The 24803-nt window shown below is 48.1% G+C and overlaps 1 protein-coding gene across 1 annotated transcript; it reads right to left on the reverse strand.

Moving 5' to 3' along the window:
- Positions 1 to 4024: 4024 nt before the first annotated feature.
- Positions 4025 to 18795, reverse strand: CPOX (coproporphyrinogen oxidase). Its single transcript, XM_065398920.1, has 7 exons — positions 18342 to 18795; positions 15853 to 15996; positions 14526 to 14636; positions 13549 to 13690; positions 9577 to 9795; positions 6626 to 6730; positions 4025 to 5916 (listed from the first exon to the last, which is right to left on the reverse strand). Exons 1-7 carry the CDS (start codon positions 18793 to 18795, stop codon positions 5829 to 5831), a joined length of 1263 nt encoding a protein of 420 aa, XP_065254992.1. The 3' UTR covers positions 4025 to 5828.
- Between the last annotated feature and the right edge of the window lie 6008 nt (positions 18796 to 24803).

The following is a 24803-nucleotide window of genomic DNA, read 5'->3' on the forward strand; positions in this document are numbered from 1 at the left end:
AAAAAGTTTGAAAACCACTGTGTTAGATGGATGCTAGCTAAAGATGAAAAGCATGTGAAAACCAGACAATAACCATAAATGGTTAACACCAGAAAATGTTAAAAGACAAAAAACACATCACCTGTGGGTGAACACTTTTCACAAAGTGATCACTCTATAGCCAATGTCTTAGTTCTCATCCTCAAAGGAAACCTGTACGACACTTTCAAAAGATGAAGCTGGGAGCTTAAATTCATAATTCTGCTAGACACTAAAAATCATGGACTGAATAGAGCCACTGGATTTATGGTTTATTACAATAATCTGTAACCCACTTAACATCCCTCCCAGCTGCCTTTGTCCCCTCCCTGCTGTGACAGAAGAGGTGTTAACAGGCCACTTCACCTTGAATGTTCCCTTGAAATATGTGTTAACTACTTATGCTAAACAATCTGTTCCACCTTGTATTTACCTGTGACCATCTGAGTAGGTTTTCCAGACCAGAAGAAGAGCTCTGCGTAAGCTTGAAAGCTTGTCTCTCACCAACAGAAGTTGGTCCAAATCAGTGGCCCCCTCCCCGGCCGCATGCCCCCAGTGCCCCTGACCCTAGTGGAGTGGGCGGCACAGCCGCAGCAACACCCTTGGCCTCAGTGTGCCAGGTGGGCAGCACAGCCTGAGTGCCAGCCACCCCAAGCTCCAGCCCCAGCCAGCCTGGGCCAGGGCAGAACGCTGGGAATGGCAGGAGGGGACCTGGGAGTGGAGTGTGGGCAGGCCACACCAGGCTGTTTGGGGAGGCACAGCCTCCCCCAGCCTACGATACCTGCCACCCAAGGCCCCTAGGCACGTGCCTAGTGTGCCTAATTGGAAATCCAGCCCTGGGAAGGACTGAAAATCTCTCCAATCTCAGGGCCCAGCAATACATCAGGGGTTTTGTCCATGTATCGGGCGGAAACCCCCAAAAGTTCCAGGGAGGATTGGAACCAAAAATCAAGAAACCCACTGAAATAGCTTTGCTCATGATGACAGCTTCTACAGGCTGTGTGAAGTGAATTGCACCAGCTGAGAGTGAGCCTTGCAGCTCTGCTGTCAGGGAGATCTAAACTTTTCCTAAAGGTCAGAGGAAAGGAAGTAAGTACCGGGGCACTGGTGGGACTTGACCCCAGCACCTCCTATTTATTAGGCAGGTGCCTTAAGTAGCCAATCAACAGTGAGCTCTTGCATTATGGGCTCTAAAAGGGGTAAATGCTTTTGAATTCTGGAAACTGCCTTCAACTTTACTTGTACCTCTTATAGCCATCCAAATAATGCACCATTGTGCCTTGTACAGAAACTCAGCAACAGTAACACAGTGAACAGTCTTTAGTGGTGACATGAGGGATAGTTAGGAGTCTGAAGCCACTGATTGAATATTGTGGATGCTGTAAATCACTCAGAGGGAAAAAGCATGATGAAACTGATCTGGGGAAACACAGCCAATGCACTCAACCTTTGAACTGCTCCAGAGAGACGCCGAGGTAAAAGGCATAGCTCTCTGGCTAGCCCCTTGTGGGAATTCCTGCCAAGGCTCACAGCAGTGTGTTCATGGGGGCTGCTAAAACCATCCCGATTTCCTTAGTGAAGGGATTTGGATTAACACACCAATCCCAGCAAAGTCTCTCTGTTGGGGCTGGGTTACCCATTCTTTAGATTAATTTGCCGAGATCATTGATGATAAAGTTTATTGAAAATTACATAGCAGCACGTGAAATGGCCTCTCTTTAGAAGCAAGGCCTCTTAACTGCTGGGTTGAAAAGGGTTATGGGAAAAGCCAGGATAAGTGGGAGTGGCTGCTTGTTTCTGTGGCTTGGGGGAAAATAAATCTGCTGGCAGCAGAAATAAGACTCATTGGAACACACAGCTCGTAGGAATCAAACCTGCCTAGGGAGATCCCAATTGATTTCTAAGCCATTACTTTAACCCCCCTCAGCCAGAACTACCTGGTACAAACAGGTACTTGCTTCCTTCCTGCTGATGTCTCCGCAGCCTGGTTCTTTTTGTGAAAAATACATCCATACTTTTCTTAGCTCTAGCTCTTACTAACCTGAGGCTACATTGCAGCACATCAAGGAAGTCCCTGACATTTCATCAACATTCTCTTTTAGTTTGCTAATTTTAAATACTCACGACTAAAAACGTGGAGGAAAATATTTGGGGGAAGGTGAGCTGCTGGCTACTTGGAGAGGATGGGGGAGTTTACAAGGAGGGAGGGAAACTGAGGAAATCATATTAATTCTTCTTAATAATTCACTGAGTGATTGAAAAACTCAGATCTCTTCCCAGCTACCTGTCTAGAGCAGCCTAGGAAATGCAGGGTCCCATGCTGGCAGATTGTGGCATTTTCTGTTCAGAGAATAGGGGACTTTCCTCATCTACAATACTTGCTGGTACCATTTCCCTTTAATCAAAGAAATTAACAGGCTGCTCTTGCCTAATGCAATCCATGGAGTAAAATCCTGGAGCAATGGATGACTCTCTCCATAGTCAAGACTGGGATGGAGCATTATCAGCAGTTTTATCCCCTCTAATTTCACATTAGCTCAACTGATGGTCAACTATGTCTTCTGTACAGTTATGTCAGAGAAGAATTCACCCCCACAGGTTAGGGGTCCTTAAGATGAACACTGGAAATATCAAGTTCTCTTTTGCAAAAGCATCCTAATTTTAGCAAAGTGGGGGAAGTTTATCTCAAGAAGAGACTGGTGCAGCAACTCTACCTTTAGCTTTCTCTGAAGGATGAAGTCTTGAATAATCTCTGGGAAGTGTGATAACCCAGGATCTCCTGTTTACTAAGCAGGGGCTTCTACTAGCCCCATGGCACCTAGCGCTACCAGCTGGACCCTCTGACCTGGTATTCCATGGTAAACACTGCAAGCCCCAGATGTCATTACTGAATGTTGTTTGTAGCTGTTCAAAAAATGAAGAGTTAAGTTTTCACACTGATAACACCCAATGCAAGCATCAATCTTGGTCCAGGGTCACGACAGTCAGGAACATTAAGATCAGTGGATGGAGAGGACTGATTCTGTAGATCACCCCAAAATAAAAGACATTGTGAACTTCATATAGGGAAAAAAAATCAGCTAATGAAATCAATTTGTCCCAGAGAGATCAAGGGAAGAATGTAGAGCAGACCTAGCCAATCTCCTTGCGGTTACTGCCAAGGCTCAGAAACCCTCACTATCTAACATGCTTGCCTTGTTTCTGCTCCAGTTGCTGAGCTCCCTGCACTTAGGGCAATTAGATAGAGGCTTTCTGGGAAGATTATGCTATCTAGAAGGGGCATCTGGTCTCAGAGTAATTTGTTCATAGCACTAGTTATGGAAATCAGACCTTCCTCCCTTTACAGCATCAGCCAATATGTAGCAAATCCTATACGTTTATTGCCAACCCCAAGTGTTCAAAAAAAAAAAAAAAAAAAAGAGTCAGCTGCTAAACATCAGGAGTCACAAAGTCACAAAATGGGTTCTTTTTATTGGCATTCTGGCTTCTGAACCTTTGAATTACACTCTGTTCATGTAAAAAGCAACAGAGGGTCCTGTGGCACCTTTAAGACTAACAGAACTCTGTTCATGGTTTCAGGCTTTTCTCTGGAAGCAGAAAGCGGAGATTCTCCGGTAATCACTTGCCCCTGAGAGCCGGGGCTTTAAGAAAACCACCAAATATCATAAGCTTGATGATAAAATTGCAAGGGCTAACAGAGAACTCGGCTTGTGCTTACCATGGCACTCACACTCCTATTTGTGAATAGGATTAGAATAGATTGTTTAAAAAGTACCTGTGATCAGGGCCAGCTCTAGGTTTTTTGCTGCCCCAAGAAAAAAAAAACAACCCACCCCTGGAAGCGCAATTGCCAAAGCAAAAAAGGGGCCCTGAAAGCCACCCCTGAAATTGTGCTGACCCAAGCACGTGCTTGGTTTGATGGTGTCTAGAGCCGGCCCTGCCTGTGATTAAATTACTTCCATAATTTTTGCTCTTTCACCATGAGAAACCAGTGACCACTAACACATTTGCAGCGCTAGCCACTTTATTCAGTTTCTCAGTAGTGTCAAATGACAAGTCAAATAGCAAACAGAAGAAAGCTGTAAATACCATCTTGCTAAAACAAACAGGGCACATTTTTCAGATTTGGGATTCTATAAACACCTAAAAAAAATAAAAAAAAAGGCCTGATATTCAAAGATTCTGAGCACCTTTGAAAGTCAGTCCACTTGGGGTTTGCCCATTGGTTTAACTTTAACTGAATTAGTAAACCAGGTTAACTAGTGCAAGTCTCTATGTGGACATTCATACCTGTTTATACCTGGTTTAAATTTGTCAGTGCAAACTAAGCTACTATAAGCCAGGTTGAAGTAAATATAATAGTGCCACACAAAGCTACACCAGTTTAACTAAGTTGGTTTAAGATCAGACCTTTAGCTAAACTGGTGCAGCTTTGTTTAGACCAGGCCGCCTTAGATACCCGGACATGGAAGGGGTGAGATTCTGTCACTTGTTCATACTGAGTAGTGCCTTACTCCTCAAGTAGTCCCTTTGACATGAACGGAGTTATTTAAGGAGTAAGGGACTATTCCACATAATCAAGGGGGGTTGAATGCATCCTGGATTTCAGTCCTTAACTTTTGACACCCACATTTAACAATGTTGGATGTTCTTCTGTGAGAGTGTACAGTGCAGCATGTCACAACTTCCCTCCTATAGTAAGTGTTCTCTACAATCTTTGCCACCATCCCCTAAAGGCCTCAGAGTCAGCAGTTAGTGAAGGATGCTTTAGCTCAGAAGTACATTCATGTAAATAAAACCTAGTGTAAAAACTAGTATATAGATGGATTTCCTCCTCTTTTGGGTCAGCACTTTGTTTAAACATACTTTTTGCTCTGTTTTAGTGAATTTTAATACATCTTAGAGGATTTTTGATCTACAAAGCACATTGATAAAACATTTTTTATACTGCAGTCTTGATGGTTGGGATATGACTAAAAGTAAAAACATCTTCCTTAAAATGTATGGCTTCACTATTTTGTTTGTGCAGTCTGTCTTTAACATAGCTCTGCTTGGTAGGTCTGAAAAAAAGGCAAGGGAGCTAATTTTCCTTAGCTGGCCCAGAGTCAAATGTTTCCTACCTGCTTTCAGTGGAGTTTCAACTTGTTTTTTAAAGCAACCACCACTCCACGGAACTACATTTTTAGGAATGCAGGGCCAGATTTAAAAAAAGTATTTGGGCACCCAATCCAATTTGGTGCCTAACTCCCACTGACGTCAGTGGGAGTCAGGCACCAAAATACCTTTAAAAATCTGTCCCTTAGTGAAAAATAACTGTGATATAAAGTATTTGAAACTGAATTTAAAAAGAGGTTTAATACGCACCAGAACAGAGATACTCATTTAACTATGAAACAAATAAGAACATTATTTTTAAAATGTTAAAATTTCCTGTGAATTTCCTAACAGCAAGCAGTGTAATTTAGGGCACAACTCACCTTTAGCTTGGAAAACACTAATTCTTTAGGGGAACATTTCACAGTATTTTATACCATTGTGTGTTTAGACAAATTGAAACAGTTACTGAACACATCAGTTGGTCCTACTAATATCTCACGTACCCGCCACAAGGCAACAGACAGAGAAAAGTGTGTCTGCCAGTGAAACACTGCACCAACATGCAAAGGATGACAAGTTTACAACATTTTTAAGGCACGTGATAAGAATATAAATCCAGACACTGAACTGCCAGGCAATGGCAGTTTGAGTGAGCCAGTTGGTAAGAGTTCATGTTGTTTGCTTATAGTTGAGCATCTCCCTCACACTATTCATCAGTGCACCCAGTCTTTGGGATTGCGCAGGACTTCCAGGATTTCAGCTTCTCTGGACTTCTCTGGCGGCGTGTGCATGTATTGCCACCTGCGCACAACAAAGAGGGAATATAACGATTAGAGTCTGGCTGGCAGGACACCACTTGTCCAAAGCTGTGTTCTGATTGGGTGTGGACGGCTGGGCCTTTCTGTGGATGCCATAGTCACACACAACTGAAATTTCATCTCAAGTTAGGAATAGATATTTCTACACCCATTATATTCAATGGATGGGGCGGGGGAGGGAACCCTTAGGTTTCAACTTCCCTCTTGCCCCAATGCACAAACTGCAGCATGGGGTCCTTTCACCCACTGCTTAGCTCATTGTCTAATGTCAAAACTAAACACGGAGCTCTGCAATAATCCAAGGTTAAAAATGAAGGTAAAATAGTCCACTGAGCAACAAGCTGCTGCTGAAATGACAGGGAACCATAAAAGTGTATGGGGAGCTGTGGAAAAAAAATAGTTAAAGATATTCCAAGCAGTAGAGAGTATTTAACCTTTTCCATTTTCTCATTCTTTTATTAGGAACTACTTTTCATGTAGAGAAGGGAAGCAGCGTCTGAGTACTTCAACATATAAAACCAGTCCATCCCTGCAACATGCTGGTTTCACAACAGTAGGATTGGGGAGCGATATATAGTCTGCAGGTATGTATAAGGTACATTTCCTGCTGCCAATACCTGGCCAAGACTGGACAGCGGGAAAGAAAACAAACAGTGTTCTAGCATGTGAATAACATGCAACTTTTCCCTTACCTGGCAGTCAGTGGCAGAGACATAAGAATGCTTTCAATCCTGGATCCTGGCGTTGCAAGGCCAAACTTTGTACCTCTGTCATAAACAAGATTGAACTCCACATACCTGTGGGGGAATAACACAGACACAAAGGATTAGCACAAAAACAGATTTACTGTCACATAGGTTGATGTTTGCATGTAGCAGGAGGCTGCAAACAATAGTCAGTTTCAGTCTCCTTGACCCCAAGACACCAGAACAAAGAGCACCTGGTTTGAACCAGCTGTCCCCCTTCAGCATATGTGCAGGAATGAGTATGTAGCCTTGTCCTCCTGTGAACAACAGGAAGTAGAGACTTTCACTGCACACACAGGCATCACAAAACAAGAACAGGAGGTTTCCAAATAAGTAAAATGAATTGACTGTCAACTCAATGACTCAACTGTGAACATCTACTCCATTCTTGAACAACTATTTGAGAGAATACTGGAACCAACCCTGCAAGCCACAGACTCAGCTCATTAATAAGCACAAAGGCAATGCACAATATGCAGTCTGGTTAAACTCTCGATGGAAACTCTTCTCAGTTACAATCAGAAGCCATATTTACCTCCTAAATAAAATACAAGATGGAGGCAGTGAAATCTTTAGCAAGTCTCCAGATGAGGTTTTCTAATGAAACAGCCACTTAATGAATTTACAGCCATCATGTTCTGGGCAACCTTTCTGTCCAAAGGAGCCATGTGCCCTTACAACACTGATCTTCCCAGCATGCAATCCTTTTCACAAAGGGGACATTTTCCAAAGGAGCTCATCCAGCTAGACTCCCTTTTGACTATTGTAAGGATCTGTGGTGGCCCTGTCCGATAGCTAATAGGGAAAGGGTAAACAGTCTCCCACTAAGAAAGACCCACAGCTACCCAGCACTTATACAAGGATGTGTAGGGCAGAGTCAGCTGCAGGGAATTATAAAATGCCCAGCATCCCAGAACAGTGGCAGAGAGAGAGTGAGGCGGGGGATTTGGGAAAAGGAAACTCTATTATCCAGTAACACCTGCCTCCCAACCCCACCCCAGTCCCCACTGCCATATTTTGTCTGAACTCTGTCCAGGCTGTGCTGGACCTGTCCTGCCCGAGTTGCTGGGCTAAAACACCCACTCAAAATTCCAAGCATTGACCCCAAGAGTGGCTATAGATAGAGATTTAAAAGTGAAAGCTATATAAGACAAGAACTTCACTTCATGATTTAAAATACAGGAATGAGGTAGCACCTGCCAGTGCAAAAGTGGACACAACTCTCTTGTACGGAGTTAAGAAAGAAGGAAATTAAGATAAAATTTTAGTGGAAAGCATTCGAGACAGATCACAAAAAGCTCAATCCCCACCTAAATGCTAAAGCTCGGAGACACTTCCTGAGGCACATGGTGTATTCCGTAAGTAGGGGTCAACATGCAAATTGGGACACCTGAAGCACTGTTGTGGCCCAGCTGTCTTTGTTATTGTTCTTTGCCTCAGCCCCTCAAATGGGAGAGTGCGGGGACCCTGCGTGGCACAGCAGCAGCCGCTCTGCTTTCACTGTCTTGCTCCAGCATTTAGGGCACTGAAAAGAGCCCCTACAATTCAGAAGTGGCTATCTTAACAACCAGACAAGTTTAAGAGAGAGACAGTGAAGGGAGGGGCTCCTTATCTTCATGCTCAGGAATGAAAATAACCTAGCCCAAGGCTCTGCAGGGAGATCAAACGTAGTAAGCAGCCTAGTAGGGTCTTGGCTGCAACCTAATGGAAACCTATTTTCCCACAACCCTCCAGAGTTTGCCACAACCATTCAATGGGCCTGATCCTGCAATGCTCTGCTCATGTGAGTAGTCCCATTAAAGTAATTGGGATTGCTCAGGTGAGTAAAGGCTGTAGGACAGGGACCTAAACTCAACTGCAGTCTTATTCTTTTCTATATCTTCTATATCCCTTTACTGGTTCATTCACTTTCTTTGAAGAAAGGGAGGAAGCCAGACAATAAGAAATAGCAATACATATTTTGAATAGAAATGGTGGAGTAAAAGGGTTATTTTTCACCGTGTAGAAGGAAGGAAGTACCACAGCAATTAACAAAAGGATTACAGCTGACATTTACAGGGGATTCTCAGTCCCTTCAGCTTTTTTATGCTACAGAGAATTTCTAAATCAACAGAGAAGGAGTTTTGCTAGAGCAAGGTATTTAAGGAGTGCCATATATGCAGTAGCTCCTTTTCATTATGTATCTAGTGACAAAAGGCATGTGAAAGCCCACTACAATACTGTCCTGCAAGACATCTTGCCTCACTAAATTTCACTATCATAAAGATGGGCTCTTCAAAGGGGAGAGAGAAATTAAAAAGGAAAGTTCAACATAAAGCACTTTATTACTTTTAAGAAATGCAGGAACTGGATGGCCTGATTTTTCCTAGTCTGTATTCTTATTTATCTTTGTCCCCATACTCACTGTATTACAGAATTATTAAAACACAAGCGCTGTACCAGCAGGGCTGGCCAATTTCCTCTTAGTTTAAAAACCTCATGTTTTACTAATGAGTATCATTGGCAGTGCTCAAGAGACTCTCTTTGAACTCTTGAGAGTTCCAAGGATTTCAGAGTATGCAAAAGAAATCTCTTCAGGCAAAAATACTGCATTTACTATGAAGAGTTCAGTTTGTACTGGCAAAAGCAGCATAGGATCCTATACTTCTAAAATGGAATCAGCCTGAACACCTTTAAAAAGTGTGTGTGTGGGGGGGAAACCCTAAAAATGCAGTTGTACCAACTTAAGTAGGATTTTCAGGGTCTATTTTTAAAACATAACTTTGTGACTCTGCAAAGATTCAATGTGGGAATGTTACAGAAGAGTAAGTTTCCCTCGTGTCATGACAGAGGAACCAGTCTCACTTTCTCCTCTTCCCCAACTCCACTACGTTACATTTTGTTCCTGCATTACTCACCTCCCTCTACGAAGCTGTTGCCATAACTTTTCCTCTGGTGTGAAAGAGTCATGGGAGTGTTTCTTCACAATGGGAACGTAGCAAGGCACAATGGCTTTGGCACAACTCTGCACAAACTGAAATGCTTCTTCTTTTGAGGGAGAGTCCAGATCATCGAAGAATATGCCCCCAATCCCTCTTCGCTCTCCACGGTGCTTGATGTAAAAGTAATCATCACACCTGGAAGAAGCAACAACCAGATGTCAAGGCTAGTGCACTAAGTTCAGAGTAAAACAATCAAAACCCCAGACATTAGACTGGTGAAATGCAGATGAAAGGCCAAATCCTGCAAGATACTGAATGCCATCTTCGCCCATTGACTTAAATGAAAGCTAAAGATTCTCAGCACCATGCAGGACTAGGCTCTACATTAGCTGCCATTAAGGGTTAAATCATCCTCTCAGGATAACGAAGCACGACACTGCTTACCTTGAAAAAAGATCAGCTACTGCACATGTGCGAACAAGCACAACAGCAGATTTTGAAACACGTGGCTATGTATGCAAACATTAGTCTTCAAGGGTACAAGTCCACACCTTTCACCTTACCAAGGAAACTGGGGAAAAGTCTTATTAAGGTACATCTCACTGAGCTCTGCAGCCCTTGTTTCCAGAGCTGTATCAAAATCCACATTTTATTTTGTGGAAGACTGCACACAAGTTTTTGCCATGTCACCTTCTCCCTAAAAAACTCTCTCCTTTGCAATTTTACTAGTTTTTTTTAAAAACACTTGAAAGATTCACAAATCTTAGCAACATTTGCCCATGAAAGCAGACCCATTTTCAAGTTTGAGACAGAATGAGAAAGTCTTGATATCAGAACAGCTGTGCATTTTGAGACAAAAGAGGACAGTGTATCTCCTTTCCTGTTAGAGGGTTCCTCCAAGGAGATCCCGTCTCTCTCTTAGTACTAGAATCTCATAAGATCTGCCCACAATGGCTGCTCTCAAGCAATAAAAACAAAAATGTGGGGCCATACATGCACTGAGATGGAGAAGTTACTGTAAATTGAAAGACATCTCTCTTTTGCTGGGAGAATCAGCTTTTTATTCCAAGGTGGGTGGAGAGTGAAACTTAGGGCATGTCTACACTTACCTCCGGAGCGATAGATCCAGCAGGGGTCGATTTATCGCGTCTAGTGAAGACGCAATAAATTGACTGCTGAGCGCTTTCCCGACTCCGGTACTCCACCGGAGCGAGAGGCGCAGGTGGAGTCGACAGGGGAGTGTCAGCTGTCAACCTACCGCAGCGAAGACCCCGTGGTAAGTAGATCTAAGTACGTCGACTTCAGCTACGTTATTCATGTAGCTGAAGTTTCGTAACTTAGATCGATACCCACCCCTAGCATAGACCAGGCCTTAGAAAGCAGTGGGACAGCGTGTGAAACTCAACAGAAGAGCATAGAGTATAAACCTGATGAGACACTTAGGACAGAAATTAGCACAGCAAGTATAAGCGCGAGCTTTTCCATTTGAGAAAGTTGGGTTCAGGTGCAGCACGCATGTCCCTAGACAACTGCTTCTTAAACCAAACACTAGAGTTGGGCTGTCTGCATAGGAAGGAAGTGATTCATCTCCGCTCCTCATGGGAGAGGAAGGAGTGTATTCCTCCCTGATGCTGCCTTCTGAGTAAGGAACAAGGAAGTGCATGCTAATTCCACTAGATTCTCTCCTCTCCCCTGCATACATATACATCACTTGATAATGAGTAATGGTTGTACAGCCTTCCTTGTGGGTATCTGTTAACACTTTAAGCAGACATACCCTACACTACTGGCTATCCTCAACCTCTGTAGCTTGCTTGAATAGCTTTCTCATCTAGTAAAGGAACTGTAACAACCTGCACAGAAGCACTTGGATATATCCTACTACATAAGAGATTCCTTGAAGAGAAGATCATCATATGCACATTAACTAGCGTGCCCCCAGATAACAGCAAAAATGAACTCACACCACCCACTTTATCTCTCACACTCAGACAAAGGCTGGCAGCTTACAGAAAGAAGTTACCCTTCCTCTGGATACCATAGCTTGTGGCAGATAAGACACTGGACGCAGAGCAGCAAGCAATCCATTATGCTTTAAGACTGAAGGGCGCCATCAGCTACGTCTTCCAAAGCAAGAGAGACAGTCAGCTTAAATCTATGTCTTTAAGTGATGCACAGCTGAGCTTCCAATGCATTTGTCATTGAAAGCTGCAGCTGTTTACCTAGCAGGACGCTCCCCTTGCATGCAACAAGGACAAACTCCTTCCCCCACCCCCAAAAGCACCCTAATTAGTTCTGAGTAATATAATTTAGCCCAGTAATTGGCTGCTTTGTCTGACAGCAAAGACGCTGGGGTGGGATTTTCAAAAGTGCAGTGCTAGCCCAACTGATCCCACTGAAGTCAATGGGAGTTTTACTACGGATTTCAGTGGGAGCAGAGAAACTACCTCCGACTCCTTTTGGCAATTGCACCCGAGGGTCTTGCCCCCACGAGGAAGAGGAATTGTTTAGGATGGGCTAACAATGTACAAGATATCTGGGAGCAGAGGGATAAAAAGTGAAGTACGTTTCTTAGCTTGAACCATAAATAAAATGTTTCTCACCAGAGAGCTCTGTGGAATAATCTCCCAGGGGGAGGCATGAAAGCCCAGTTGCTTGAAACATTCACAAAAGAGATTAAACTGGACAAAGCACTTTTGGTCTGCAACCCTCCCTTGGCAGAGAATGGACAAAGTAAACCAATAGGTCTTTTGCAGCTCGGAAGGTCTAAAATTCAGATGCCCCATTGTGGCTCCTCACATCTAACACTATTTCATAGAAACTAGAAGAAAGTTCTCAACGGTTTTGCTTTCTGACATTCCCTCCCTCCTCCACCCCGCCAATATCTGTATCTCCTGCTACTTTCCCCCATCTCTTCCTCCAAAGATTCAAAATAAATAAAAATATGCTTGTGTTACAAGGAGATATAGATGGTCCTGTGACTAGGGCATTGGAATGAAGGTCTAGGTTTAATTGCTTAATATTTGTAATGTGCTTTGAGATGCTCATATGGAAGGCAGCAGGCACGAATGAAAGGCATTGTTATCAATAAATAAAAGCAGTTGGCAATTTCAGTCATGTATAACTTGCAAAAACATTCCCAATTGTAACAGAGGGCGAGTGTGTTCTTTAGAGTTATATCACCTAAACCTTGCACAAGTTACGTGTCAGACGTTGTGCCATATTGTACAGTATTATTTATTAAGAGATAGGTTAGCAACAAGTAAAATTATAAAAACAGAGCAGTTAAAGACATTATTAGTGCAAACAGCCCATATCATAGTAGAAAACTCTTTTCAATGAAGAGCAGCAAACGAATTAGCTTGTGATTCTATAGCAGTCACTCCCTTCAGAGGATCTCAGTTCTTTTCAGAGTGTAATAAGTTAACCCTTACCATCCATCTCACAGGGGCATTTATTATTTTCCTCCATTTTACCAATGGGGAAAGTGAGACACACAGACGTTAAGTTACTTGCCCAAGCTGACACAGGAGATCTGTGTCAGCAACTCTGGAAAACAGGCTACAAATATCGATTTAGGAGCCCAATTTTAGACATTCATATTTGAAATGTTTGTTGCATATGAATAATGGAGATCTCCAAGTGCTTTACAAACATGTCTGGCCAAATTTTACCCAGATACACACTGGCAGCTCCAGCGGAGGTTCACTGGGAGCTGCTCATACATATCAGAGGGCAGAACATGGCCCTGATAAACCACACTAATTATATATCATTCTCAGATGCTTAACTAAGATTCCCAATAGTTTTGTGAGGTGAGCTAATAACTAACTTAAAGCAACAGCATTAGCACGGCCTGTTGTCTGATACCGCCTCCTTCCCACAAATAAAAAACAAAAAATCCGACCCAAGGTAAACAACAATGCAAGTACATCTCCCCACACATACCACTTCTTATATTTGGGGTACAGTTCTGGATTATGCTGATCACAAGCTTCCTTCAGAGTTTTGTGAAAATGAACAGCATCCTCTTCATTCAAGTAAGTTGGAGTCAGGTCTGTTCCACCACCAAACCACCACTGCTTAGTCCCTACAGAAGACAGACATGCAACGACTGCTTTATTTCCAAACACAAATCATATACAATGCTAGGTGTCAGATACAAACCAACAATTGCAACTACTTTCAAACGTTAAATTCAAGAGTACCCAAAAGTAGCACTGTAAATGCTTAGTTTAAACTAATATTATATGGGTGAAAATGACTCATGAATCCAGACAATTATTAAATTAACCTCCAAGCAGGAAAGTTTGTGCAGTGTTATATCAGTTGCCCTGACTACTGCCCATTCTCATGTGGTATCAATTGCACAAGGTTAGTCTTTTGTCGTTACTACCCTGAACGGGCTTACAAAAATTTTCTCTCAGGTTTGTAATGATAGTCAGGAGCCATCTACAGTATATTAGTTTAAGTTAACCCTGCAGCAGGAAGATAGCAGGGAAATGAGTCACTTCCTCTAAAAAATGGTTTTGCAAATTGTGGTCCATGGACCACTGGTGATTGGTCACATGGTGTTGGCTCCTCCTTGTGTCAGATTGATAAATTTCATTAAAATAAAGTTAAAAATAACCTAGGGTGACCAGACAGCAAGTGTGAAAAATCAGGACAGGGCGTGGGGGTAATAGGCGCCTATATAAGACAAAGCCCCAAATATTGGGAGTGTCCCTATAAAATCGGGACATCTGGTCACCCTAAAATAACCTCAGTACTTAAGTGACTTACTCAATACTACTCAACAATTTTGTGGCATAGCTGGAAACAGAATTAGAAGGGTTTGTAATCCTGTGCTTTAACCACTAAGTCACGCTCCATCCTTAAAATTTGACTCCATATTTGTACACACGCCAGACCATTATAAATCTTACCATCAGCGTTCTCAATTTCAAAGTATCTGTAGTTGAAGTGTATAGTTGGAACATGGGGATTCTTTGGATGGATAACGGAGCTTACACCCATGGCACAAAAAGGCAATTTACCTAGACAGCAGCACATACATAAAAAGCAGTAGTTAAGAACAGGAACAATTTACATGCAACACCTTTTAACCTGAAGGCTTCCAAACTATGACTCCAATTCTGCAACTGGCTCTGCATGGTGTCTCATTGAAGTCAGCATGTCTACTAAACGGGTCTGACCATAGGAGCTAGCTGAAGAATCAGGATCTAATCTAGTGAATGCTGAAATGAAGTGCACAAGCACAATACCAGCTCTTGCAATTTTCTCCTCCAAACAAACAGCAACATTTGGAATTTGAGAAATGCAAAGCAAGCTCAAGCTTTCAATAGTGAGCTGTCATTTATTACAGTGTATTTATGGTCAGAAAAGAGACCCAAAAATGGCAGTGTAAGTCCTTACATGCTTGCTTCAGGCGCATCTTCCAAGTTATGCTGGCTTATTGCAGTGAGTAAAGAAGTATTACTACGACTGCATGGGGACCAGGAGAAACTGGGTTCTATTCTGCCTTTTGTTTCAGCAACAAAACAACTCAACAAGTTCTAATTTACTTGGGGGAGGGGAGGAGTTCCCTTTAGTTATATACAAAAGAAAAACAGAAATCTAAATTGTACATTTGTACGGGGTGTGTGTGTGTCCAGTGTAACGGAACAAGATTTTTATTCATGAACAAATATAGTATTCCATATTCCTCCTTCGTCTCATGGCATTTTTACTGGATCCTTTTTTGACTTGAATTACACTCTAGTGTTACTGCAATGCTAATAGGAGCCAAGAGTTAAAAAAAAAAATAAAAAAAATCTTCCGGCAAACATATCATGGCATCGTATCAATGAACCCTGTTTCACCTTGAGGTTGTTTTAATAGTCCATATACCCCTTTCCTCTTTAATCTGGATTTTGTAATTTCTCAAACAATTTTGGCTGCACTTCTTTTGTCCTCAAGACAGAGCAACAAGACAGGAGGTGACACTTATTTTGATATTCAAATCTTTGGAGATTTGAAAGCTTCCTAGGTGGGTGTTCATGTTTAGAACCTGTCATGCATGCTATAGGAAGAGTTGTAGAGCACTGAGAAGAAAAACAATTTCATTCAGAAATGTGGCCTTCTTCAAGATCTGTTTGAATATGGTAAGGCAGTTTATAAAAACATAGATAAGAGAAGTCTGGTTTATTTGTCTCCAACACAATAATTCAGTAACACTGTAGACTCAATTAGATTTTAAGTAGCATGTTTTACCATTTTTGGTCTTCAGAGTTTTTCCTCTGCTTTTCATCTGTTGGGCTGCTTCCTCGGAAAGATGCCCAAAAACTACAGAAACATTGACGCCTGCCTTCTCAAAGACGTTGCCATCCTGGAGCACACAACTGATACCACCACCACCTGTTAAATACAACCCCAGGAAAGTTTTGATCTCAGAAGCATCTTATCCTGCCAATTCTTAACACTGATTAGTAGAGTATAGGTGACCATTAGATCTTCAAGAGCTATCTTTCAGAGTAGCAGCCGTGTTAGTCTGTATCCGCAAAAATAACAGGAGTACTTGTGGCACCTTAGAGACTAACAAATTTATTAGAGCATAAGCTTTCGTGGGCTATCTTGACTCCTTTGCTTACCTCGAAAAACTACAAATGATGTTGATGATGATAACATTATCTAGTTCTTTTACAAATCCCCCTCGATTATTTGACAATCACCTCTTGAAGCAGTGAATTTTACAGGCTGACCATAGATTGCGTGAAGTACCTAGAGAGCCCATTTATTCTGTCACTGGAAACACAGACAAGTCTGGAGTTACTAGAACCTGGCTAGAAACAACTATAAACCAGAGAGTCACTTGTAACTGCAAGTAGAAACAAATAGCCAGATTTTGACTTCAGATGTGCAGCAGAGTTTTCGCCATAAAAAATCCTCCCAATGACCCAAGTTACATAAGTGGCAAGAATAAATGGTCAGCTTAAGTACCATTAGTACTCTCTTCTGAATTTGAATTTGTTTTAAGCAGTTCCACGTCTCCAAAGTGAAACCAAAGACTGTAATTAATACCACACTTCATTCTCAGTCATTCATTGTCACTCATTAAGGGACACATTTTATCAAAATCTCTCATTTTAAAATACTATGATTGCTCCAAATCATTTAGAAGCCTTGAAAAATCCATTCTCACTCTCCCACTTGTCAGCAATAATAGTGAAATATTCCCTGGCAACTATGGGGGCTTGTACAGGACTTAGTTTCATTTAAAACAAAAATCTAGTTCTTATGATTGTAAAGAGAATCTGTGAAATGGAAGGAGATAATTCAGGAAGATTACACTTGACTTTCAGACAGCTTCTGTGCTTCCACACGCTATTCATAACTTTCCTAAGCAGCAGTAGTGTTTGGATAAGAAGGCACCAGTTAGCTTCTCTCCTGCTATTCAGAACCCTGAATGGAATAACAAAACTGTCACAAACCATGTCAGTTTCACACTGCTGCTTGGGAAAGCAATGAGCAACCATAGATGCAAGTACTGGAGTTGTTCAGGAGAAAGGGAGTAGGAAGAAAGGAGGATTCAAAAGAAACCTTTCTCCTACCCCCAGCAGTCAGGAGGCTATCGAGAAGGGGTAGGTCTGGAGAGGGGAAAAATGATGGAAAACAACAACTTCTTGCAATTAAAGGAAGAGAGATCTTCACATTTATCAGACACCTACTAATCAAAGGCAAATATAGAAGATGTACCCTGCTTGAGGGTGGTGGTGGTGGTGGGGGGTCTATGGAAAGCATCCTGGTAGAAATCCCAGCAACTCTTCTCTTCCCTGGAGCTGGGAAGGCCTGAGGAAGAGCCAGACTTCTCACTAATACGTTTATTCTGGACTCATTGGTAGGGCCTAGCCTTCTTTTGTACAGTAGGTTTGTTTTTCTACATAGTATGTGTCTGGTAAATTTTTCAAGCCTTGACCATTTATATCTTCCTTTTTAGAATCTCTGTGTGATTGTGAGTAATGCCCAGAATTTATGCCTTGGAGAGTGGAGGCAGAAATGTCATATCTGCAAGAAAAGTATCATTATAAAACAGAATCTGTCCATACATCAAACAGCTCTATCCTGTTTGGCAACAACCGATGACTGTAGTATTTTGCAAGAGTTACTCAACACAACATATTTTAAGTGATTGTTTAATTGCTACAGACACAAAGACCTGTTCCTAGGAATTCCTTAGTTATTTTCAGGGTGCAGCAGAGCTCGGATATTGGAAAGGAAAGCGGCAAGTGGAAAGGGTTAATAGCACGAGGAACGGTTAATCAGATATAACATTCTCCAGATGATGCACACGAGCATGCCCCCTTTTGGCACCTCTCTTTTTCTTTGACCAGTGGTAATGTGATGTGATCTATTCCAGACCGATCAAATGATTAACACCCACAGGATCTGCTTCCCACCCTAGTCATGACAAGCTGGGGAAGTGTAGGAGAGAAACAATCCCCTCCGGTATCTTAGCGGTCGGCACGATCTACCCAGGGTGAGGCTTCACCGTGGGTCTGAGGTCTGATCGCCCGATCGCCCATCTGTCAACTTTTTGTTATACCGAGAGTACGTGCGGCCAGGCACAAACACCCTGTAAGGATCCTCCGGTCCACCCACCCTGCGTGAAACTCACCCCCCTCCCGCCCCAGGTGCGCGCAGTTAGGCTCCCACTCCATGCCCTGCACCCTCGGCCCCGCTCCCTGGCCCCCGCGGCTCGTCACCTTCTTTCCTCTCCCACCGGTCCACGGTGAAGGCGGCGCCGCGATCCACCTGGGCCAGGGCGCGGCACACCTGGCTCTGGGTCTCCATGATCAGCATCTCCATGCGGCTCCGCATGTCCTGGCGCCGGCTCCGCAGCTCCCGCAGCCCGCTCACCGGCGGGGCCATGAAATCCCCACAGCGCTGGGACAGCTCGTCCTCCTCCTCCGCCACCGCCTCCCGCGACACCATCTCCGCCCGCCGCACCAGCCCCAGCCCGGCCAGCGCCGCCGCGGCCCCCGCCAGCCCGGCCAGCAGCGAGCGCCGCCCCGGCCGGACCCCAGCCCCGCCGCCCGGGGGTCCCCAGCCGCCGGAAGAGGAGCTGAGCTCCCGACGGGCGGCGGCGCGGCAGCATGGGCGCAGCGCGCCACAGGCGCCCCCAGCCCCACGCAGCAACAGCGGCAGCAGCAGGGACATGACAGCGGCCGCCGGTGCAGCCCCCTCGCGCAGCCTGAGCCAGCCAGCGGCGCTCCCAGCCCGGGGAGCACGGCATGCCGGGAAATGTAGTTCCACCGCCCAGGGCGCTGCGCCGGACTACAGCCCCCAGCAGCAGCAGGGGAGAGGGCTGCGAGGCACCTGAGAACGAGGGGGCGGGGCTGCACCGGGGACTTGGAAGCGCATGGCGTCCCGCTAGCGCCGGACATGGGCCGAGGGGTGGCTGCGTGGGTGCAGCGCCCGGCTGCGGGGGTGTCTGAACCTGGCGGGTGCTGCAGGGTTATGCAGGAGAGGGGCTGCGTAATAAGGACGTCCGGTGTCATCCCCACAGGGGCCCTCCCTTTGTCCCCTGCAGAGGGGGCTGCGGAGTGCAGTAATCCCTACAGACCCGCCCGGTGCCCAGGACAGGGGGGCTGCAGGTTGGGGGCAGGGGATTAATCCCCCAAATACCCAATGGTTGCTGCCCAAGGCAGGGCTGTTGTAGCGTTTACATTAATTAATATTGTTCTCAGCTGCGAGGTGACAACAGGCGTGTGAGCATTCATCCCCTGAAGACTTGGAGGCCTTATTGGAAAACCGGCCCTTGAGATCAGATCCAGAGCATGCCCCCTGACCAAAACTGATGCCACGCTAACTGAATGGTTCCAGCCCTTTGTGGGATAACACTCTCGGAAGTTTCAGAGTAGCAGCCGTGTTAGTCTGTATCCGCAAAAAGAACAGGAGTACTTGTGGCACCTTAGAGACTAAAAAATTTGTTAGTCCCTAAGGTGCCACAAGTACTCCTACTCTCAGAAGTCTACAGCAGGGCTTTATAATGTATCTTACAAACAAATCAACTGCTCAGAGAAAGCCTACTGTCAATGACTGTGAATGGTACTGATCTATCCTGGATGCTGAGAAAAGCAACTTTTACTTGTTACTTTATTCAACTGTCCTGTGATTTCCCAGGCACAAGAATTTGGCTGTTAAAATACATAGTTTGTGTCAACCCAGTTTTAATAAAAGTAATTAGTTTTATATCTGAGTTGCATAAAAAAAACGTTGAGGTAATTTTTGAATTCACTGAAAATTTGGATTACTTACTGTTGGCCTAAAAATAACAAGTGAATCCACTGGAGCCATGGGCTGCTTGCTGGGTGAGCTTTGGTGGCCCAAAGGATTAGCTAATTGGGCTAGGACTATACATTGTTATTATTATTATTATTATTTTATTAGCATTTAAGTAGTCCCTACAAACTGTATTGTGCTATGCACCGTACAAACATAGTGAGATGCAGTCCCTGCCCCGAAGAGTTCACAATCTGAATAGACAAGACAGAGGTGGAGTGACTTGCCCAAGGTGACACGGCAGATCCATAGCAGATCCAGGAAAAGAACCATCCATGGTCTTCTGATACCTCATCCAGTGCCCTATTGACTAGGCTCTGTATCTGTCGCACAGACTATTCAGTCACTACCATCTGGTGGCATTTTTAATCTGACCCTCCAGAGATGATGTAATAAACTGTGATCTTAGCATTCTAAAATACACTTGACTAGCAAATTACTATTGTTTATTAAATGCAAAAGAACAACCCCCCCCTGTTAATTTTTTTAAGGCTGCATAGATAAAAATCAGTCAAGAATTGAAAAATTAGTTTCAGTGGCATCTTGGCAATGTTGTTCATCCTATGTAATAATTTTAATAATAATGTTCACATAGCATTGTACCTATTGGGTTCCGCCCGCCCACTGCTAAAGGATCCTCCCCCCAGCCTAAGGGGAGGACCCACAGGACCTAAAACCCAAATGATTACGGGGGACAACTAATGTATAAACAGGGACAGGAGTGCGATTAAAGGGTCAAAAGAAGGGAACCTGACGGGGACACCGAGCAGAGAACCCCGGACAGCGCCCACTGCTCCTCAAAGGTCAGGGCCGACTCTAGGCACCAGCCCTCCAAGCATGTGCTTGGGGCGGCACTTTCTAAGGGGCGGCACTCCGGCCCCGCTTTTTTTATTTTTATTTTTTTGCTTGGGGCAGCATTGCCGGAAGCCGGCCTTGGCCCAGCCACTCGCCCTGTCAGCGCGAGCCGGGATCCGCGCCCCCTGCCCAGCCCGGCGGCGCCCTGCACAGCCCACTCGGGAAACGCCGCGCTGCCCTGGGGAGACTCGGAGCGGCAGCAGCAGCGGCAGCAGGACCCCATCTCCCGCCCTGCATCCCGGCCCCCCCCCCAGCTCCTCACACACTCAGGGAGCCTCTCTCGCCGCCGCTGCAGCCCGGGCTCGGGGCTGCGGCGGCGGCGAGAGGGGCTCCCAGAGTGTGTGAGGAGCGGGGAGGGAGGGAAGCGGAGTCCCCTGGAGCCGAGCCCGGGCTGCGGCAGCGGCGAGAGGGGCACCCAGAGTCAGGGCTGCCCGAGGGGGGGGGGAAGTGGGGCAATTTGCCCCGGACCCCGCAGGGGCCCCACGAATATGTCCGAGGCTCCCCCCGCCTCCGTCTTCCCCCATCCCTCGGCATCTCAGCCGGTAAGGGGGTGGGGCTGCGAGCTGCGGCCGAGCGGCGGGAACTCAAGCCCCGCTGGAGAGCCCATGCGGCTGCTGCACTGTCCGGGAGAGGGGGTAAGCGGCATGGTAAGGGGACGGGGACGGGCACCCCCCCGACCCCATCCCCCTCACAGCCCTGACCCCCAGCTCCGAGCTCAGCCCCTCTGAGCCTGCAAGAGGCCGAGCACCCCCGGCCCCTGGCCAAGCACTGCCAGCCCCCGGCCCCTGGCCGAGCACCGCGGGAAGTAGGGGAGGGGGAGGGGCAGGGGGCTGGGGCGGAGGGGGAGGGGGCGGGGCTGGGGCGGAGTTGGGGCGAGGCAGGGGCGCCATGCAGGGTCCTCTTTTTGGACACTTAAAATATGGTATCCCTATATGGTATCCGGCCCCGCCCCAACTCCGCCCCCTCCCCTGCTTCCCGCGAACATATGATTCGCGGGAAGCCTGAAGCAGGCATGTAGCAGGTAAGCTGGGGATGGGGATGGGGCGGGGGGGCGCGGCTCAGTCCGGCCCCCCCGGCCGAGCGGCTCCCTCCGGCGGTCGGTGTACACCCAAAGTAGGGAAACGGGAGCAGGGTCTGTTTGTGTCACTACACCGACCAGCCGGTCCATGCGAAGAGGCTCTGGCCCCGGCGTCTCCCGCCCCGCTCGGCTCAGGCCCTGGGGCGTCGGCCGAGCACCCCTGGCCCTGGGGCCCCGGCCCAGCACCGCCGGCCCCCGGTGTCTCCCGCCCGGCTCGGCTCGGGCCCTGGGGCCCTGGCCGAGCACCCCCGGCCCTGGGGCCCCGGCCCAGCACCCCCGGCCCCCGGCCCAGCGGCTCCGGCCCCCGGCCCAGCACCCCCGGTCCAGCACCCCCGGCCCCTGGCTGCGGCCCCTGGCCCCGCACTGCCGGCCCCTGGCCGCCCCGGCCCCACACCGCTGGCCCCAGCGGCTCCGGCCCCCGGCCGAGCACCGCCGGCCCCTCCCTCCCTCCCTCCCTATTTTCCCGGACATGTCCGGCTTTTTGGGATTTCCTCCCAGACGGGGATTTGAGGCCCAAAAAGCTGGACATGTCCGGGAAAATCCGGACGTATGGTACCCCTAAGGTGGGTCAGAGACCAATGGCAGGCAGGGAGCCTGCCCCAGGGGCCATCACATGGCCCCAAACTCTGCAACCTGCCACGCAACTGCCATGCCTCCAACGGGGCAGGCGGCCAGGATGTCTGCAATGGTGCTCCCAGCATGCACTGCTCAGGGTGGTGGGCAGCAGGGTCACTGTCCCAGCCCCACTCCCATGGCTCTTAATGGGAGGCAGTGTTCGTGTACCAGTAGGGACATGGGGCTGGGAGCCAGGACTCCTGGGTTCTATTCCTGGGTTTTTCCCCCCTGCTCACTGTAAAGCTGGGGTTGTGGATGCCTATGGCCCCCCATTGGGGCTGGTTTGCGCCTGGGTGCAAAGGAGTGCCATGGGAATTCAGTGCCCCAGCCAGGCCCTGTCTGAGCCCCTACCTGGCCCCTCCTCCTCCCAGCACCCGGGCAATGCTGTTGCCAGCCAGGACCCGTGCCAGTCACTGTGCCGGTCAGCGTCCTTCTCAAAGACCTTTGCGTACATCTCCCTCTGCAGGGCCAGGAGCGAGTCAGACAGGCTGCCACCCCCCCCAAAGCAACCCCCATACAGCACGCATGCAGCCCCAGAGCCCACTCCCCACCCCACAGCAACTCCTTCCCACACACACAGCACCCTCCTTCCCACACACACAGCACCCTCCACAGCACCAGACTGGGAGCTGTGGGGAGCACAGCAGGATAGCAGCTGAGAAAGAGAGCAGGTGTATGTGAGTGGAGGGTGTTAAGATGGCTGCTGCCAGGGCCGGCTCTAGGCACCAGCCCTCCAAGCATGTGCTTGGGGCGGCACTTTCTAAGGGGCAGCACTCCGGCCCCGCTTTTTTTATTTTTATTTTTTTGCTTGGGGCGGCATTGCCGGAAGCCGGCCTTGGCCCAGCCACTCGCCCTGTCAGCGCGAGCCGGGATCCGCACCCCCTGCCCAGCCCGGCGGCGCCCTGCACAGCCCACTCGGGAAACGCCGCGCCGCCCTGGGGAGACTCGGAGCGGCAGCAGCAGCGGCAGCAGGACCCCATCTCCCGCCCTGCATCCCGCCCCCCCCCAGCTCCTCACACACTCAGGGAGCCTTTCTCGCCGCCGCTGCAGCCCGGGCTCGGGGCTGCGGCGGCGGCGAGAGGGGCTCCCAGAGTGTGTGAGGAGCGGGGAGGGAGGGAAGCGGAGTCCCCTGGAGCCGAGCCCGGGCTGCGGCAGCGGCGAGAGGGGCACCCAGAGTCAGGGCTGCCCGGGTGGGGGGGTAGTGGGGCAATTTGCCCCGGACCCCGCAGGGGCCCCACGAATATGTCCGAGGCTCCCCCCGCCTCCGTCTTCCCCCATCCCTCGGCATCTCCGCCGGTAAGGGGGCGGGGCTGCGAGCTGCGGCCGAGCGGCGGGAACTCAGGCCCCGCTGGAGACACCATGCGGCTGCTGCACTGTCCGGGAGAGGGGGTAAGCGGCATGGTAAGGGGACGGGGATGGGCACCCCCCCGACCCCATCCCCCTCACAGCCCTGACCCCCAGCTCTGAGCTCAGCCCCTCTGAGCCTGCAAGAGGCCGAGCACCCCCGGCCCCCGGCCAAGCACCGCTGGCCCCCGGCCGAGCCCCGGCCCAGCACCCCCGGACCCCGGCCCAGCGGCTCCGGCCCAGCACCCCCGGCCCCTGGCCGCAGCCCCCGGCCCCGCACCGCCGGCCCCATGCAGCCCCAGAGCCCACTCCCCACCCCACAGCAACTCCTTCCCACACACACAGCACCCTCCCACCCCCTTATAACAGGGAACCCCCTGGCTCTGCACCCCGCACTCCAGAGAGGTCTGATGCCATCACAGACCTAGGCCAGGCTGGCATCAGGCTCTGCCCAGGTTAATGCCATGGAAGGCAGCAGAGGCACCACAGGGACCAGACTGGCCTGGGGGTCTTTTCTGAGACAACAGCTCTGTGCCCACCCCCATGGGGTCTTGTCTTCCTTAGCACAGACAGCTTCGCCATGTGGCACCATGCTGCACCAGCCCAGAGGGTCCTGGGGACGAGAGGAACAGTACCAGCTTGTTGGGGCTCCGGCGGGAGAAGACACGGCGTGGGCACTTGATGTGAAGGTGTCCTGAGCACCAGCTGCGCATGTTGAGCCACTCAGCAGTACGGGAGGGGCTGGGACCATCCTCCCGGTGCAGCAGAATCAGCTGCTTCAGGGCACGCACGGCTGCGTTCTCCAGCATCTGCTCCAGCTGCAAGGGCAGAACAGGGGCCCCTAGAATGAGCCAACTCCCCGGTGGAATGATCCCCGCCCCGGCACAGCACACACAGCCCCATCCCAATGCACAGATGCCTTCCCCGTCCCCCACGAGCCTCCATCCCTGCACGACATACACAGCCCCCTCAGCGGGCAATTCCCCCCCAC

The sequence above is a fragment of the Emys orbicularis genome, chromosome 1, assembly GCF_028017835.1.
Source record: "Emys orbicularis isolate rEmyOrb1 chromosome 1, rEmyOrb1.hap1, whole genome shotgun sequence".
Classification (NCBI taxonomy): Eukaryota; Metazoa; Chordata; order Testudines; family Emydidae; genus Emys; species Emys orbicularis.